The sequence below is a fragment of the Dipodomys merriami genome, unplaced genomic scaffold (assembly GCF_024711535.1).
Source record: "Dipodomys merriami isolate MVZ:Mamm:240054 unplaced genomic scaffold, mDipMer1.0.p SCAF_70, whole genome shotgun sequence".
NCBI classification, from domain to species: Eukaryota; Metazoa; Chordata; class Mammalia; order Rodentia; family Heteromyidae; genus Dipodomys; species Dipodomys merriami.
Genome location: NW_027206291.1, coordinates 6,666,889 through 6,686,903, shown reverse-complemented (window position 1 = coordinate 6,686,903; position 20,015 = coordinate 6,666,889). Strand labels below are relative to the sequence as shown.

General features: G+C 52.5%; 1 protein-coding gene across 1 annotated transcript; it reads right to left on the bottom strand.

Moving 5' to 3' along the window:
- Positions 1 to 1,623: 1,623 nt before the first annotated feature.
- Positions 1,624 to 15,455, bottom strand: LOC138817632 (collagen alpha-1(I) chain-like). The gene is made up of 2 exons (XM_070008112.1): positions 15,430 to 15,455; positions 1,624 to 8,457 (listed from the first exon to the last, which is right to left on the bottom strand). Exon 2 carries the CDS (start codon positions 8,424 to 8,426, stop codon positions 4,377 to 4,379), a length of 4,050 nt encoding a protein of 1,349 aa, XP_069864213.1. The 5' UTR covers positions 8,427 to 8,457; positions 15,430 to 15,455; the 3' UTR covers positions 1,624 to 4,376.
- Positions 15,456 to 20,015: the final 4,560 nt, after the last annotated feature.

The following is a 20,015-nucleotide window of genomic DNA, read 5'->3' as shown; positions in this document are numbered from 1 at the left end:
GTGAGCCAGAGGAGCTGGTTTGTACCAGCAGCCAGCGGCTGTGGAGCCTGCTGGAGCCCACACTGGGGAGAGGCTGACCCTCACCACGTGGGCCTCCCTCTGGGGTTATTTTTAGAAGCTGTTGACATTTATCAACATCCACCTCCACCCTGCCCCCTCTGCTCTGAGTGACCTTTGGCCCTCCGCTAGAATAGGCACCAGCACTCATACGCTCATTCAGGGCCTCTGTGTCTGTGGAGGGACCGCTGCCTCCACCATCCAGACAATAGCGTGTACACACACACACACACACACACACACACACACACACACACACGTGCACACAAAGAGCTCTAGAAAACACAGGTGCATGTACACAGCACACGCACTAAACACATGGATGTGTACACAGCACATGCACTAAACACATGGATGTGTACACAGCACATGCACTAAACACATGGGCATGTACACTCTGAAGGAACTCTGGGAGGGACACGTGATCAGCCTGACATCTGCCACGGGACTCCCAGTCTTCGGCCCTAGGCTGCAGCCCCTCCTGATAGGGGCAGTCAGACCCAGGCAGAGGACCCAGCCCTGTGCCATCTGCCTGGTTCTGAGGTCAAGACTGTGCAGCTGAAAGGCAACAGCTGCTGACGTCATGTGATTCTGTGGGTGACTCCAGCTCGTCTGCTCTAGTGTTCCTCAAGGGACCTGTGGTCGGTGGACAGGCCCTGCCTGACTGTGCAATTCTAGCCAACCCCTGAACTCCAGCCAATGGTCAGGCTTGGAGACAGACACTGCCCCCTGGTGGCCCCTGCTGGAGGTACCAGAGGCAGTAGGTGAAGAGCCAGGCAGGCACAAGGTGACATACCCCTTAGTACATCAGCGAGGGGACTTGGTAGGCCATCCCGGCTTACAGGGAAGTGAGTTCTGGAGGGCTCAGCAACATGGACATCGTGGCCAGGGGATCATACCTGCAGCCTGAGGCAGCCCTGATGTCTCGTGTAGTGTTCACTTTCTCATTCTGAGTGTCCCATGTAAATTCACATGGTAAGAGATACATGCAAAGACAAGAAACGTGTTCTATATCCTCACCGCTCACAGCTTTGTGTAAGTGCACAGTTTCCCCCTTTGCATTCATTTACACCTGTAGATCCACTATTTCATACTGGGATTTGAACGTAAGATGTTAAGAGGCTCCATTTCTCAAAATTTCACAAAAATGCTCATGTGTGTCTATGGCAATGTGCGTTGAGCCACCCTACACCTTGAGATCTGCTCCCAACTCCACAACATTCATTTTAAGCACCACTTTTAATGACTGAATAGTGTTTCAGTGAGTAGTATGTCAGAAACTAGTCTCTTATTTTTGGACACTTCTGCCATCTGTCCTTGTATGGAACAATAAAATGCCACATCAAAGAGACTCTTAAGTATTTTTTTATAAACAAAATAGCATATTTCCTGGACCTATGCTTTTTAAAGGTTCTTGATAATTTTTTTTGCCAGATCTCTCTATATGAAAGAAGGCTCAGGAATGTCTGCCTAGCAATCATGAAGCTCTAAGATCGAACCCCAGTACCACCAAGAGACAAGGACCAAATGTGTAATAAGAAATATGCTTTATTTCCATGTGGGGGGGGGAATTTATTTTCAGCTATATGATAATAAAAGATTTAAAAGTAACAACACAACAAAATTCACTGTTACTTTTTCCAAATAATCCATTTTAGAGTTGTTCAAGTGTAAGGAAGGAAAGCCCTGTCTAGCGTGTGCAAGGCCTTGAACTGCAAGAGAATGCGATCGAGAGAGATCTGGTAAGGAGCCGTGGACCAGGTCCTTCCTCGAGGGACATGCGTGTGAGCTGTGGCTTGCTCTGCGGTGCTCACAGGTGTATCAGGACACCTCGGGGGCCGGGAGAGCCTGAGGCAGGGTGACTAGTGAAGGACTCAAGCACATTCACTGGAATAAGCTGAAAAGGTGGAATGCCTACGGGACCGTGTGCACCCCACCCCTCAATATTTTTTATTCCAATCTGGGGGCTGGGATGACAGCGAGGGGGATGGAGGGTGTCCTCTCCAGAGGATGACAGCCATCCGTGGAGTTGTGACTGCTGCTATTTAGTCCCTGCAGGGCAGGAACTGGCATTGACCCTCCTAAATCCGAGGAGACTCACTCTGCCCAGCCACTCCGTGTCCTGCAGCTACGGCTGCTGCTTCCCACGGAGGAGGGGAGGCTGACCATTCTCCACCACTTGGAGCCATCTCCTTGTCTTTCTTGTTTATTTAAAAATAGCAGCAAGTCCTGCTAATTTTTATTCCTAAAGGGAACATGAGTGATTATAATATTTTTATCTCCTGGCCTGTCACCATGTCCTATGCCAAACATCACCTCATGGAATAGGTATAAGAAGAGGGAATACGTGAAGAGGTTTTGCATCAGTGTGTGTGCACATGTGCGTGTGTGTGTGTGTTACAATCCTACCCCACCCAGGGCTCTAGGCATATGCCCTGGTGAGGGTAACTGACAGCACCAAAAGGCTGGGTGGTGGCCTCTGCTGGGACTACCCGCCCTCCTGGCCCTCCCTGAGTGTCCATGGCCCCAGGATGGAAGGCCCCAGAAGTCAGTCCTACCCCCACGAGCAGGCCTCACAGAGGCCCTCAGGGGAGAGGTTGCTGTGGGGGGGGGCAGGGAAAGGGGGGTGTACATTGTAGCATGGGCCCCACCCAGACACAGGAGGTATGTTCTGCATCAAGTGACTTTTACACACACCAACTATGCCACGGAAAGTCCTGTGTGCCTAGCAGAGCCCCCAGGGGCCAGGAGCAGTGCCTCCTAGAGGAGAAGACAGGCTCTGCACACCTGGCTGCTCGAACAGGCACCACCTGGTCTGTCCTTGCAGGTGAGAAAGCTTCCAATTTGCTGGAATTTATTCTGTTTATACTGATCAGAGGGTTGAAGGAGACAGAACTCTGCCCCTGGACAAGGCACGGCTGGCACATGCACACTGATATAGGAGGATCCTTAGGCCCCAGGCTCAGCGGGCATAGCTGTCAGCTAGACAACCATGCAATGCTGAGCTAGGAATCATCTCTCTCTGAAAAGATATTCAGGTCAGAAGACAAAGGAGATCACCGTGTACAGGGCCTGCTGCAGGATAAGGGGCATTTGAGGGAATTTCCCAGTTGTAAAGGGGGTGAATGGGAGGAGGCCTCTCCAAAGGCAGAAGCTGATTCTGCAAAGAGGGTACTGCGCCGACAGAGCACATGGGCAGTGGTCCCCACCACACTCCTGGGGAGACTGGGGCTTGGTGTGTACACGAGGGACAGAGTGGCCATGGCGTCTAGACTGCGTGGGTGAGCCCAGGCCATATAATATACATGGTCCCTTACAGTAGACACACTAAGACAACAGCCTGGAAAACAGGCCAGGGTGGTTAAAAAAAAAAAAAAAAAAAAAAAAAAGATCCTGAAGCAGGGGGCCGGTGGCTCACACCTGTAATTACCTAGCTACTCTAGAGGCTGAGATCTGAGGGTCTCAGTTCCAAGCCAGCCAAGCAGGAAAGCCCATAAAACTCTTATCTCCAATTAACCACCAGAAAACTAGAAGGAGTGCTGTGGCTCAAGGTGTAGAGCACTCACCTTGAGGGAAAGAGTTCAGGGACAGCGCCCAGGCCCTGAGTTCAAGCCCCATGACCACCACCAACAGCAGTAAAAAGATCCCAAGGCAGTGTGACCCTCGGGACATCCCTCTTTCCTTGTACTCCTTCACAATAACAGTAACAATGACAACAACAATACATGAACTCTCGGTGGGGGCAGGTTGTTGCAGTAACTGGGTTTGGGCAGCTCGGCACTGGCCACGTGCTGTGGAGCCAGCACCTCTGTCTCTACATCTGAGCCCTGGCTGTGGGCAGCAGTGGGCTGGTGCTGGCCATAGCATGCTCACCATCCCAAATCCCGTGCTGGGGACCCTGGCTCCCCCAGGCATCTCTCCAGGATCGCCATGGAGATGAGCAGGATGCCCCAGGGTCCTGCCAGTCCTGTGACCACCACGAGATGGGCATTGGCCTGCAGTCCTGCAGTCAGGCACATAGAGCCCTCTCCAGGCATGCAGGCCAAGGCCACCATCACCGTGCCAAGCAGTGCTTGGCAGGGACATGGAGGAGCAGCTCTGGAGCTCTGAGCCCGAGGGCCCAGGGAGGGTCACCCACGGCCCAGGAGCAACGATGCAGATCAGACACAGCATGCACTCAGCCAGCGACTCCTCACTCAGAGAAGCTGCGAGGTGCCGGCTCCAGGCATGAGGCGGTCTCTGAAGATGGCTTGCTTGGGGGCAGCACACACAGGGAACCCACGCTGGGTGTTGCAGTGCTGGCCGCTTGCAGCAGGCCCTCATTTTGGGGGTGCAAAGGTGTCGGTGGCTCGGAGGATGGTGGGTCTAAAGGACAGGTCAAAGGCTCTCTGGTCGCTGAAGCTTTGGGCTTTGTACTTGGTGTAATGCAGGGGCCTCCTGTGATGCTCTCCATCTGGCCAGTCCCTCTCTGCCCCTGGGGTGCTCGGGAGCCCCTCTACAGCTGGGGCCTGGGAGGGCTGACCCCTGGCATCCGACCTGGGCCAGGCAGAGCCATCCCCTGGCTCCAGGGGGCAGGCTGGGGCCCGGCTGTGCCCCTGGAGCTGGCTTCCTCTGGGTGAGCTCTGGGCGCCCGGGCTGCCCTGAGTGTCTGGGCTGTCATGGTCTCTGACTCTGGGGGCTGGCCTCGGGGGTTCTCCAGGTACACCAGCGGTGGGCACCCCTTCCCCTGTGCAGGCTAGCTGTGCCTGGGCCTGGGCAGCCATCCCACTGGCCAGCCCCTGACCCTGGCCCTGACCTTGCACAGCCAGGCTGCCAGGACTTTTGAGCTTCCTTGAAGTGGCTGGAATCACACCAGCCTGGGGGCTGCCACCTGGGGCTGGGCTGCTGGCCCGCCGTCCACACGGCCCCAGTGCTTGCTCCTGGCCCTGAGCCCTGTGTGGGCAGGGCTTTGCCACCATTGCTGTCTTCTCACCCCCCGCCAGGTCCTGAGCAGCCTGTGCCTGACGCTCTGTCATGCACAGCACAGCCCTCTGGTCCAAGGGTGCTGCCCCCCACTTTTCAGACCCCTCTGGCTGTCCAGCCTGGTGCCCGGCACCAGCTTCCTCCAGCCTGAGCTGGCTGCCATCTGGCACCCCCTGGTCCACTTGGGCCCCAGGTCCCAGGCTCTTTGCCTTGGGGGCAGCCCTGGGCAATGCCTGCTGTCCCGGATCCAGAGGCTTCGCCCCCAGCACAGGCACCGGAGCATAAACACTGGGGGATGGGGCACCAAGGCCAGGGTGCGGTTCCAGCCCCAGGCCCCTTGGACTTGGTGTCGGTGGACCCACAGAAGGCGGCTGGCCGCGGTTGGAGCTCAGGAGCCCCTCAGACCTCTCCTGCGGACTTCGGGACACCATGTTGTCACGCAGAGCATTTGCTGCCATCGCTGAGTTCCTGCCGTCTGCTCCTGCACTGCATTTGCTGGCTGCCGGCTGAGTTTGAGCACAAAGTTGGGGATTGGCAGGCACCCGGCTGGTGTGGGCAGTGTCCCCGGGCCGAGCAGTCAGGGCTTCCCTGGCCAGTGGCAGAGGCCTTGCAGTGTCTCCCGAGAACTGCCCTTCTGCGGCTCCTGGAGAGATGCAGAGGTTTTGAGGGAAACCCTCTTCAACAAGACAATTTCCTTCAGCAGCAAAGAGATGTCTCTGTGCTGCTCTGTCTTGCTCATCCAAAGCAGCCATCTCTTCTGCTGTCTTGTCTTTTGGGTCCTGGACACCTAACTGTGGTCTTTCCTTATGTCCAGGGCCCTGAGCACTGACCTCCTGTGGTCTTTCCTTGTGTCCAGGATCCTGAGCACTGCCCGGCTGTGGTCTTTCCCTGTGTCCAGGGCCCTGAGCACTGACCAGCTGTGAACTTTCCCTGTGTCCAGGGTCCTGAGAACTGCCCGGCTGTGGTCTTTCCTTGTGTCCAAGATCCTGAGCACTGACCAGCTGTGGTCTTTCCTTGTGTCCAGTACCCTGAGCACTGCCCAGCTGTGGTCTTTCCTTGTGTCCAAGGTCCTGAGCACTGCCCGGCTGTGGTCTTTCCTTGTGTCCAAGGTCCTGAACACTGCCCGGCTGTGGTCTTTCCTTGTGTCCAAGGTCCTGGGCACTGCCCAGCTGTGGTCTTTCCTTGTGTCCAGGGCCCTGAGCACTGCCCGGCTGTGGTCTTTCCTTGTGTCCAAGGTCCTGAGCACTGCCCGGCTGTGGTCTTTCCTTGTGTCCAGGGCCCTGAGTACCACCTGGCTGTAGCACTGTGGGTCTGGTGACATTTCCGGTGGCCATTGCTTCTCCAGAGGCATTAGTGCCCGCACTGGGTATCTCATCTGATGAGGACTGTCTGTCCTTGTCCAAATCACCACTGATGTTTTTCTCATCAATCCTTGGGGGCAAAATGGACTCCACCACGGGCCTTCTGCCCTCTTCCTGCCCACACAGAATGCTCTTGTTTGTTGTGGTAGACTCCTCAGGCCTTGTACAGCCCTGTGTTGGGGCCAGCATGAGGGAGGACAGCCCTAGCTGGACGGCTCCCGGTCTCGAGTGGCTTCTTGGTGGGGTAGGGTGGGCGGGTGAGGCCTTGCTGAGAGATGCTGGTGTTTCACTTGTTTCAGTCGATGGATGGGTCGTCCAACTGGACTCCGCACTCTGCCCCGAGACACTGTGGCAATTCCTGAGGCCCAGTGGGGTACCCTTCCCACAAGGGCTTTCAGAAGGTGCCGGCTCTAGGCCCGTCTGCGGGATGTCACGGTTGGCATGAGCTGCTCCTCTGGGGTCCCCCTGTGGTCCTTGCTCTTTGGCAGCACCGAGGATCTCTGGTGTAGATGTCCCCTGGTACTGGTGGCCCTCCTTGTTCTCAGCTCCAGGAGCAAGTGCTGCCGGTATCCTTTCAATCACATTCTCCCCTCCAGAGACATAGGAGCCCTTGAACTCTTGACCAGATGCCCTTGGCGGTAGAAGGAGAGGGGCTGGCATCTTGTGGACAGTGGGAAGCTGTGTGGTTGTCTGTGTAGGCTCAATGGCAGGCTGCGCTTGCTGCGCGGCCTGGTCTGCTCCAGGGTCCAGTGGGGGAATCCATGCTGTTGCCTCCTGTTCTGGAAGGTGCCACTGCATGGCAAAGAGGGGCTGGCTCTCCGCATCTGCGGGTGCTCTGTCTGCCTCATCTTCAGAACTGCACATGGTCATGGTAATTTCAGGGGCCTCTCCTGCATCCTGGCCGTGGCTTGCCAACCCCTGTGTCTTGTTCCCAGCAGCTGCTGCCGCAGCATCCCCAGGGCTGGCTGAAGACAGCACGGGCACAGGGCCAGGAAGGGCTTTGCCTTGGAGGGAGATGCAGCAAGAGCCTGGCGGGGGGCCACACTCCGAGCTGGGAGCCATGAGGCCGAAGCTATGCGTGTCTGCCTGGGGCCCAGAAATGGTTGCAGATTCTAGTTGTCCTATGGGTTCCCCGTTCAGGGGCGCCGTCCTGTCCCCCAAAGTGGAGGACATGCTGGTCTCTCTCTGGGGATGCCGCCTGGAATCTAAGTGACTGATTTTCGCACAATGAGACTGCCAACTCTGGGGGCCACAGACGATGGTGGCAATGCTGAGGGCGGGCAGGGGCTCGGCAGTGCAGGCCAGAAAGCGAAGCGGGGGTGTCCTGGTGAAGCTGGGGGCCATGGTGGCTGTGTGTAGTACTCGCACCTGCGGCCTGTGCACCTTCTTCCTCTGCTGGCTCCTGCTTTTCCGGCCCCCCCTGTGCAGTGGTAGTACACTGGCCTCGGAGTGCAGGCAGCTGCTCTGCTCAAACTTCTCCTTCAGCTTGGACAGGATGGAGCTCCTGCCCACAATCCTTGGCAGGAGGCCTCTAGTAGATCCGGGCTGCTGCGCAGAGGACTTGTCCCCTGTGTCTTTCTCCTTTTCATCCACAGCCAACAACTTCTTTACGATGTTTTTCACAATGCTCTTCCCGCCAGGGGGACCCCAGCGGGGCTTCTCGCTAGGTGGTGGGGGTCTGTGGCCAGGGCTGCTGGCTCCCTCCTTGGTCTTCTCCATGAGTCTGTTGATGGTGGCACTTACGAGGCTCCTGCCAGGGCCCTGCTTGTCCTTGGAGATCAGCCGGCCCACCTCCCGGGTCCTCTTGAGGTAGGGCTCTCGGCCAGTGCCCATGAACTTGGCCTGCAGAAGCTGGAAACGTGTGGGCCGTCGGCTGGCCTCTTGGGACGGGGGTGTTCTGCCTGCGCTGTGCGCCCTGTCCTCGGGCCTTGGGGGCCCATCTGCACACTCGGACACATACAGGAGGAGGCTGCTGAGGAGCGCCCGGGCCCCCTCGTCGCACGTCCGGCTCAGCTTCTTTCTCAGCGTTGGAGCATCAAGGGGCATCTTACTGTTGCCAGTCTTGCTGCTCTTTGCACTGTGGGGGTGGGGGAATGGTGGTGATATATTTTATCATTTCTCCAAGATACCTCTCTAGAACACCTCTGATGGGGTGGTCCCATGTTCTCCGGGCCCCAAGAACCCATGGGAAGAGCACAGGACGGGGCAAGGCTGCCACTTGCCATCCTTCTCAGGATGCCTGGGTGTGCAAAATGTCCCAGCCCAGCAAAAACTCTAGGCTCACTCTGCTCCCAGAGGCTCTGAAAGGTTTACACTTGTTGTGTGACTAAGCCTTGGAGAACCATATATAAGGCTTTTTCAAATAAAAGGATATGGGGCTGGGAAGGTGGCTTGCCTCGCATGCATGAAGCCCTGGTTTTGATCCCTCAGTACCACATAAGCAGAAAAAGCCAGAAGTGGTGCTGTGGCTCAAGTGGTAGAGTGCTAGCCTTGAGCAAAAGAAGCTCAGGGACAGCGCCCAGGCCCTGAGTTCAAGCCCCAAGACTGGCAAAAAAAATTTTTTTTGCATAAAAGGATATATTTTGTTGGTATCATAGGCAAGAAAAATCAAGCATAAAAATGTATATTTTCTGTGTGTCCTATGAGTATGTCAGATCAAGAAGATCAAATAAACATTATCTAAGTAGGAAAGGTAAAATTAACATTATACTATTTTCAAACATAAGACTCAGGGTCACAGGCCCAGAGACAAAGATCTGAGGACAGCTGCAAACCCCCAGGCTCTGGATAGCTGAAGGACCAGTGTGAGCTCCATCTGGCTCCTGGGCAGAAAGTGGTTGGCCCTCCAGAAGCAGCTACACTGTGAAGGGAAGCTGGGTGCCAGCTGGGCCCCAAGGAAGTCCTCAGCGGGAAGACACCCGGGAGAGGGTTTTCTGCCACAGCCTGGGCTTTGCTTTGCTCTGCAAAGCATCAGGCTAAGAAGTCCTGCTCTTGGAACATACTAGACAACAAATAGGACTGGAACCAGAATTTTGACACTGCCAAGGCACCTGAAGTTATTCATTCTGGGATGATGATCACAGATATGGAATAGAGATTCATAGGCTAAAACGAAGATCTTACTGTGCTATTTATAATATTAAAAAGACAGAGCTGGGTGTTGATGGCTCATTCCTGTAATCCCAGCTGCTCAGGAGGCTGAGATCTGAGGATTACGATTCTAAGCCAGCCCAGGCAGGAAAAGTCTGTGAGACCCTTATCTCCAATTAATCACCAGAACACCAGAAGTGGCTCTGTGTCTCAAAGTGGTAGAGCACTAGTCTTGAATGAAAGCTCAGGGACAGTGCCCTGACTCTGGGTTCAAGCTCCACAACCAACAAAACTAAGATGATTCTATAAGACCTTTAAACAAGAACTAATACCCATACTCCTCAAGCTCTTCAGAGAAACAGAGAAGGAAGGAGCTATCCCAAACTCATTCTACGAAGCCAATATCACACTCATCCCCAAACCAGGCAAAGACCCAACCAAAAAGGAGAATTACAGGCCAATCTCCTTGATGAACACAGATGCAAAGATCCTTAACAAGATTCTAGCTAACAGAATCCAGAAACACATAAAAAAAATAATTCACTATGACCAGGTAGGCTTCATCCCAGAGACACAGGGATGGTTTAACATACGTAAGTCAATAAATGTAATCCAACATATCAACAGAGCCAAGGTCAAGAATCACATGATTATCGCTACAGATGCAGAAAAGGCCTTTGACAAAATTCAACATTCATTCATGCTAAAAGCTCTGGAGAAAATAGGAATAGAAGGAACATTTCTAAAAACAATAAAAGCCATTTATGACAGACCAATAGCCAATATTATACTTAATGGGGAAAAGCTACAACCAATTCTCCTAAAATCAGGAACAAGGCAAGGATGCCCACTGTCTCCACTCCTCTTCAATATAGTCCTAGAACCCTTAGCCAGGGCAATAAGGCAAGAAAAAGACATTAAAGGGATCCTCATAGGAAAAGAAGAAGTTAAACTATCCCTTTTTGCAGACGACATGATACTATACCTCCACGATCCCAAAAACTCCATCCCCAAACTCTTAGAAATCATAAATCACTTTGGCAAAATAGCAGGATACAAAATAAACCCACAAAAATCAGTTGCCTTCCTATACACAGATAATGTACAGGAAGAGAGGGAAATAAAGGGAGCAACCCCATTCACAATAACCTCCCGAAAAATAAAATATTTAGGAATTAACCTAACCAAAGATGTAAAAGAACTATTTAATGAGAACTATAAAAAGTTAAAGAAAGAAATTGCAGAAGACACTAGGAAATGGAAAGACCTCCCATGCTCCTGGATAGGCCGACTTAATATAGTAAAGATGGTAATACTTCCAAAACTAATATACAAATTCAATGCAATTCCTATTAAAATCCCAATGACGTACATCACTGAAATACAGAAAACAGTCCAAAAATTCATATGGAACAACAAAAGACCTAGAATAGCCAAAACAATTCTAGGGGATAAAGACAATATGGGAGGGCTATCCATGCCGAACTTCAAACTCTACTACAGAGCTATAATAACAAAGACAGCATGGTACTGGCACAAAAACAGACCCGAAGACCAATGGAACAGAATAGAAGATCCAGAAATAAATCCACAGGCCTACAGCCAGCTGATATTCGACAAAGGAGCCAAAGACATACAATGGAAGAAACACAGCCTCTTCAACCGTTGGTGCTGGGAAAACTGGGCAGCCACATGCAGAAAACTAAAAGTGGACCCCAGCCTATCACCATGCACCAACATCAACTCAAAATGGATTAAAGACCTTAACATTAAACCTGAATCTCTGAAACTACTGCAGGACAGAGTAGGAGAGACACTTGAACTAATAGGCACAGGAAGGAACTTCCTGAACAGAGTCCCAGGGTCACAACAAATTGGAGAGAGACTCGACAAATGGGACTACCTTAAAATAAAAAGCTTCTGCACAGATAAAGCTATCGCAACCAAGCTAGAAAGACAACCAACTAATTGGGAAAAAATATTTACCAGCAATATATCAGACAAGGGGTTAACATCCTGTATATACAGGGAACTCAAGAAACTAATCCCTCCCAAACCCAACACACCAATTACTAAATGGGCAAGGGAACTAAAGAGGGACTTCTCAAATGAAGAAATAAAAATGGCAAAGAAACACATGAGGAAATGTTCATCATCCCTGGTGGTGAAGGAAATGCAAATAAAGACAACCCTGAGATACCACCTTACCCCAGTCAGAATGTCCCACATCCACAAATCAGCCAACGACAAATGCTGGAGGGGATGTGGAGAACGAGGAACGCTATTACACTGCTGGTGGGAATGTACACTCATACAACCACTTTGGAAAGCAGTCTGGAGGGTCCTTAGAAAGCTAAAGATTGACCTCCCTTACGACCCAGTCATACCACTTCTAGGCATCTACCCTGAACAACAGGAACCAATATACAAGGACACGTGCACCTCCATGTTTATTGCAGCACTGTTCGCAATAGCTAGGATATGGAAACAACCTAGATGCCCCACCACAGATGAATGGATCCAAAAATTGTGGTATCTATACACAATGGAATATTATGCAGCCATTAGAAATGACAAAATAATGGCATTTGCAGGGAAATGGATGGAGCTAGAAGGAATCATGTTGAGCGAGGTAAGCCAAGAACGAAGAGACAAACAGTACATGGTCTCCCTGATAAGTGGATGATGAATCCAAAAGGTTAGGTGATATGACAAAACTAACAGGACTTAAGAAACAAAGAACTCCCACTCATCTGGTTGAACCACTACTAAATATCCCCATGCTGCTGATCACATATATGGTATATAACATATGAGCACCGTTATATATTACAGACTGTGATAGACAATTTGCTCCAGGAAAGTTAGAATGAACTTGTGACTTTAAATGAGCATCATTATTCCACAATACTGTGAATTTCTGGAAATTAAGTAATCACTTAATCACGATCAAAAAAAAAAAAAAAAAAAAAGAACCTTGGGGAAGGGAGGGAGGGAGGGGATGGTAGGGGGAAAACAATGGAGGGGGTAACAATGTTCAAGAGGAAGTGGAAGTGTACTCATTACCTCACTCATGTAACTGTAACCCTCTGTATAGTATCTCTACAATAAAAAAAATTAAAAAAAAAAAAAAAATTAAAAAAAAAAAAAAAAAAAAAAACTAAGATGAGGGGGTGAAGGGATGGTTCAATAATAGAGCATCTGCCTCGCAAGCATGAGACCTTGAGTTCAAACCTCAGCACAAGGGGCAAAAGTTGGGAGCACTGGGGCTTTAGATAAGGCTCATCTGTACGGTGGAAAGCTGCAGCACAGCAATCTGTGCAATAAAAACAAAAGCTGCAAAGCCACAGAAACTCTAGCCCAACTGTGAATAGCCTGGAAGGAAATGTGAACACATAATCTTCTGCATTTGAGAGAGAGAGAGAGAGAGAGAGAGAGAGACAGAGACAGAGACAGAGACAGAGACAGAGACACAGAGAGAGAGACAGAGAGACAGAGAATTTTCAGAAGCTGCACACAGACGTCTTTCTTCAAAGCTGTCACAGAGATATCCCTGGTTGGGGAGCATGACAACCACCTGGTCACTGCTAGCTCTTCCAAACCCCCAGATGATCGTAGGTGGTTTGTGTGCTATGTTCCTACAATGGGGTTCTGCATTGGAGCAGAGGATCTACCTGTAACACAGGCTCCCCCCTCCTTTCCTGCCCGTCAGTGGGCTCACACAGAGCACTGGTGGCCATAGGATCTAGGGAACAGAAGCCCTTCTGCCACGTCCCTGGAGGCCTACGACATTGTGCAGACCCCATCCAAGCATCCCAAGGAGGTGGAGGCCTCTCCAAGCCTCAGACAACTGTGTGCTCCAAGACCGATGTGGGGGGCGGGGTCAGAATCTCACATAAGAGCTACAGCCTCATGTAATGGTAACACCTCTGTACGTCACCTTGATAACAACAAAATTAAGAAAGAACTACGGCCTGAGGACACCAAAGTCATGGCAGCTGTCAGACCACCTGGCGCATGGAAATGATGTCTACATAAAAACCTCTGAGAACTAGCAGCAGCTGTGCTGTCTCAGACCCAAACACCATGGCTCTGAGCAATCAGGATGCTGTCCTCATGGTGTACACCAGTTCCAAGGCCATCCCCAGACTGTCAGGCCACAGCCACCTACGCGTCCCCAGACTGTCAGGCCACAGCCACCTACGCGTCCCCAGACTGTCAGACACAGCCACCTAAGCATCCCCAGACTGTCAGGCCACAGCCACCTACGTGTCCCCAGACTGTCAGGCCACAGCCACCTACATGTCCCCAGACTGTCAGACACATCCACCTACGCATCCCCAGACTGTCAGACCATAGCCACCTACACGTCCCCAGACTGTCAGACCGTAGCCACCCACATGTCCCCAGACTGTCAGGCCACAGCCACCTATGCATCCCCAGACTGTTAGACCATAACCACCTACGCGTCCCCAGACTGTCAGACACAGCCACCTACGCATCCCCAGACTGTCAGATCACAGTGACCTACTCATCCCCAGGGCTGTCAGGCCACAGCCACCTACGCATCCCCAGACTGTTAGACCATAACCACCTACGCATCCTTAGACTGTCAGACACAGCCACCTACATGTCCCCAGGGCTGTCAGACCACAGCCACCTACGCGTCCCCAGACTGTCAGACCACAGACACCCACAAATCCCCAGACTGTCAGACCACAGCCACCTACATGTCCCCAGGGCTGTCAGGCCACAGCCACCTATGCCCCTGTTCTGAATGGCTGATATGGCCTTGGCCGCTTTTCTCAGATGGAGAGAGCAGAACGCCCGGTTCTGGCGCCACCCTTCCATGTGGAGGCTGGCTCCAGCCCGCATGTGCTGTCAGCAGCATCTGGCCAGCTCGGTCCAATTGCCTGACCCCATCCAGCACCAGCCACCGGGGGTCAGGCTTCAGTGGGAGCTGGCCTCAACAGTGTGCTCAACTTCCCAGGTGCCGTCAGCCAAAGGATTCTCGGGGTCTCTGGTCCAGGGATGAGATTCAACTACATCTCCCTAACCTCTGCGCTGTCTGCCTCCAAAGGCAGAGGATGCAGGGAGTCTTAGCGGGGTGTGGGGTGCAGGCTCCTGGGGAAGCTGTGCACACTGGGTGGGTTTGAAGGTCCCTGCGTTCACACCTCTGGGATGAGGAGAGACTCTAACCTGTAGTACCTCGGCAGCAGGTGGTCAGTATCTTCACCCCTAGGGGACACAGGACATGGGCATCTCCTAGTGGTTGGCCACATAGGCTCTGCTGCACCTTGAGGCTGGCTGCTGGCTACTGCCCAGGGCCAAGTCTCTGACTGGGCCTGGGATATCTCAGGCACACCCTCTGCAGAGACTCCCCAATTCTGCCTTTCCCACTTTCTCTGCCTCACTGGGTGACACATCCATAGGCTTCAGGCCCACAGTCACTTGCCCAACAGCCTCAGGGTGTGGCAGACCCGTCCCTGCCAGCTCTGCCCCTGCCAGCCTGCCGCACCTCCCCAGGGCCTCCACCCAGCTGCTGTCCTGGGGCTGCTCTTTGCACCTCCCTGAGGGCCTGGCTCTCAGCTGACCCGGAGGGTCAGGCCTTCAATCGTGTCTCTCCCATTCAGCCACCCACCTCCATGGGAGATCTCTCAGGACTGCCTTATACCCAGTCAGCTCCTGGGCCTGGCAGACTGAGTTACCACCTCTGGGATTCCAAATCTCATGCCCTCCAAGAGGATGTCAGTAGGCCTATGTGCCCTTCACTTTGAGCAGCAGTGACCAATACCAACCCGATTGGACAAGGACCAGGCCTCACATGTCCTGGTGTGCAAGCGCCCAGAGCCAGAGCCATGGACACAGGCAACCTCATGTGCAAATGCCCAGAGCCAGAGCCAGAAACTGTGGCAGAAGGCCTTGCTCCCCATGCCGGGGGATAGAGAAACAGGCTCACCTGGCACAGGTGGCTTCGGGAGGCTCCGGGAGTCTGTGTCCCTCAGGAAGCTCTGTGGTCACGTCGTCTGTGCAGCTACTGGACTATTTCACTCATCTTGAGGACTTCTCAGGTTGAGTCATTAAGATGACTGAAATAACCACACTGACGACAGGCAGTGGGGACATTCTGGCCCGGTGACTAAAGGCCATGACGCCAGCCACACAGGTGCTCACCTGACTGCTTCTGACCCCCCACCCCCTACCCCCCGGCCTGAGAGAGAGGGAAACTGGTCTGGCATTGAACTCCCACATCTCCTTCCTCAGGAGGGAGAAACCAGGGAAGTCATGAACTAGAAGTTCCACTCGGATGGAACTCTCCAACTCTCCCACTCAGGTGACCTCCCTGCACTGCCTCAGGCCACCGTTCCCTGGCTCCCAGACCGCTCTGTGTGGGGGTGGAGGCCGCCACTCTGTGGATGTATAAATAGGAGGAATTTAGGTTGGACTCGCTCTGAGTCCTTCTTGCATGGAGGAATCACAGAGGCCTAAACCCAGCTTGGTCATTCTTGCCATGCCATACGGCACCACACTTCAACTTATGACCCATTAAAAAGGCACCATGTCACCATGACAGGCCAGCAGTCTACCAAGGACAAACAGGTGGGAACCAGTCAGGGGTCAGACCAATGCTTACGGTAGACATGACTGTGCCCTTCCTCTACCAGCCCAGGACAAGCTCCAGAACGTTGGGAAGGCTCCTGCAATCACGTAAGAGACCTTTTTGCTCACAATGCCATCAGATGCTTTCTTGAGATTTATAGGCACGGGCTTAAAGGATTAGACCAAGGCCTTACATTCTTTTCTGGTGAGCCAGGCCTGGCCACATGGCCAAAACCATGACTCCACAGCCCGAGAAGGGGTGTTGACGAAGATGCAGGTGGTGTGTGGCTGTAACGAGAGAAGGAATACTTCACAGCACTCAACAATCATATTAACCCAAAGTCCTTCTTCCTTGCAGGACTCTTCCCTGCCTTCCAGGGATCACCTCTGAAAAATCTCCCCCATTGCCAGTCAGCTCCAGCTGCCTGGCCGTCCTCAGTTCCTAGAAGCCTCGCTCACCCCTTCCTGGGGCCGTGGCAGCAATCACTCTACCTCATCTGATGACCTCACGGAGTGCTGTGGCCAGGTAGGCAGGAGCACCAGGGCAGCTCAGGCCCACAGCCCACACTGCAGGGGTACTGGTCATAGCACTGACCACGCTGAGACCCCAGTGCTACTTCCATGTCTATGCCCTCTGCACTAGAAGGCAGGCTGCACATTTGTCTCTTTACCACAGTGCCAAACCGTGCCACGCTCCGGAAGTAGGCAGATGCTTGAGCCTGGACACCTGGTTCACCCCGGAAGTAAACACACAGGCTCACCCCTTCCCACTTTGCTGCTCACTCTTCTGTAGCTCCACTTCCCCCACCCCCTTGCCTGGGATGGCTTCCCTCCCTTCTCAGTAGACTCCTACAACCTCCACACCCTACTTCAGATGCCTTCCTTCACAGAGTCTTGCTTAAGAACCCCACACTACCATTCTGTGGAGTTCCCTGTGGTTTGGGCAGCAGGGCCCTCAGGACCCACAAAGTCCCTGAATGAAGCCTGGCACAGGTGGCTCATGCCTGTAATCCTAGCCACTCAGGAGGCTGAGATCTGAGGATGGAGGTTCAAAGCCAGCCCGGGCAGGAAAGTCTGTGAGAGTCTTGTCTCCAAATAAAACCAGCAGAAAACCGTTAGTGGTGCTGTGGCTCAAGTGGTAAAGCACTAGCCATGAGGTGAAAAGCTGAGGGACAGTGCCGAGGCCCAGAGTTCAAGCCCCAGGACCAAAAATAAAAGTCCCTGCATCAGTGGGGGGGGGGGGAGATGTCACTGCCACTTGTGACTCGCCTCGTTCCCCTCTGACCTTGGCACCCCTGCTCATCCTGCCCTATTTGAATGAGTGCACCCCACACGCAGGCCTGGGAGGCCGGTGAGGCCCATGCCACCTGACAGCCTGTTCTCACGTCCCTCAGATACAGACAAGCTGCAGAGCTCACTTAGGAGAGGACAGAATCCGCCGCTCCAAGGACAAAGTCAACATAGGCTCCATGCGCCTTCCTAATTTAGGCATCAGTGGCTAGTTGGCAGGAGGGTCATGTGAGACCAGGGACACACCGGGCTGCTCAGCTCAGCCTTGCTGGCCATCATCATTGATGTTTATAGACAATAGCAGATGGCAAGTTCTGCCAGGCTGCTCCCTCCCCGCCCCCTGGCCCTATCCTGGGCTCTCACCACAGACCCTGCAGCCGGGCTTGCTGGCCTTGTCCAGCTCTCAGAGGCCATGCCTGGGCTGCCTGAGACTGTGGGCGACCTCCCCCCCACTGCAGGTCTCCCCCCGACACACACACATTGAGCATCTTCCATAGGGAAAACCACTCTGCCTGTTTCCTCCCGGGAGATCGGACGAGCTCAGGTGGGCTCTGCAGGGCAGCCATCCTGTGGCCCTTCCCTCACTCACGGACAGACTCCTGGGCGCCACCAGGTCCTCAAGGTCACTCTGGAGATGCTCTCTCAGACAGTCCTGCCCTTTGGGTGGGTGCCCCTCTATGGTAGTCTCATCCAGTAAGTTCACATGTTGGCAGGTTCAGTGCCCAACTGGGGCATTAATCATGACCTGCTCAAGTGGGGAGTCGCTCAGGAAGCTTTTAACACTACCTTTAACAAGAGACAGGCATCTATCACCTGACCATCCTCTGTCAATCAACCACATCTGCCTCGAAGCAGTTCTGCCACATGCTGGAGCCCCCGTGCACACGTCTAATGCTGGGGAAGGAGTGGGCCCAGGCCTTGCGCATTCTGGATGTGCTTCACACTGAGCTACACACTCAGTGTAGACTGGGGATCTTTAAGGTGAGGCTCCCATTATTTTACACACAAGCTTTATATTAGGCTTAGAAAGAAGAAAAAAAACAAAACATCACACACTAAGAGATAAAATGTTTTCTGATAGGGATGGGAAGATGGCTCAGTGGTAGAGTGCTTGCCTTGCATGCATGAGGCCCTGGGTTCAATTCCTCAGCACCACATAAGCAAAAAGAAAAAAAAAGCAAGAAGTGGTGCTGTGGCTCAAGAGGTAGAGCGCTAGCCTTGAGCTGAAGAGCTGAGGGACAGCGCCCAGGCCCAGAGTTCAGGCTCCACGACTGAACCCACCCCGCAAAAAATGTTTTCTGATAACCTAGAAGACCAAGGGCCAACTGGGAACGAGCAAGAGTGGCTCTGAGCAGCCATCAGTGTTAGTGATGATTCAATGTGTGTGCGATTGTGTGTGCACGTATACACACATGCACACGTATACACACATGCATATGTGTATATACATGCACTCAAATGCATATGTACATGTGCGTGTGCACACACATGTTCTGGGACACATGCTGTTGCTGAACTTTTCTGCCTACTGGTGGCACTCTACCACTTGAGCCACATCACCACTTCCAGCTTTTTGCTAGTTAAATGTTAAGAATGTTAGCTAAGAATCTTGCATAATTGTCTGCCCTGGCCAGCTGTGAATGGTAATCTCAACCTCCTGAGTAGCCAGGATTTTAATGTTGACTGTGAGCCCTAACTTGTCAACTCATTCTGAGAGTGACTCAGTCCAGTAAAGCCATATAACATGATTCATTATTATTACTGTTATTTTGTAACTAGGTAGCTAACATTCAGATAATCTGAATGTCTGTATTTTTCTGGAAACACATCTAGCTAAAGATTCACCTGAACCTCGATGCTCAGAAGTCTTGAAGGTCTTGTCCCTATGCCCACATGGGTGGCTGTAGCCATGAATGATAGGCTGTGAAAGGCAGAGGAGTGTCCTGCCATCATGCTGTCAGTGACATCAGGGTATGTCCAAGGCTGTGGCTGACAGAGGGCATCTGGTCAACAGGCTGTGATGAACAGAGCTGTGTGGTCAACTGGGCTGACTGAGGCCTGGGACTTGGACTTTCTCCAAAGCACCGAGCTATAAATAAGTGACCAGGAGGTTTTTCTGGTGCCTAATTTCAGCCTCTGCTTCTCACTGCTCCTCAGTACCCGTGACAGATTCAGAGCTGGGAGAGGATTTGGGAGAGCAGGCGGCTAAGCTTCTGTTATAAATTTTCAGTATAAACAGATTAAAAAGGAGACTGGTGAGACAGTTGGATAACATGAACTATAATAAATAGCATTAAATTGCAATAGGTTGCCACTGTGTTGGATAACAGCAGTACCTCAAGGTTATACCTCCTGACTAAATGAATGTAATGGCTATGGAGCATGCGCTGAGGAAATTCACTGAAATACTTCTGAGGAAAGGGAACAGTGCCTGTGGTTTGTTCTTGAGTAATAATAAAATAGAAGGCACACTGCAGTTTCAGACCTGGGAAGGCAAAGAAAAGTGTTTTAAATGAAATATGGCATGCCTGTGTCTTGGGGAGAGGAGACTTCTCTCAGAGATGGGAAGTGACATGATTTGTTTTTTGTTTTGATGATACTGGTGTTTAAATGCAAGGTTTCTCACTTGCTAGCAGGTACTCTACCACTTCAGCT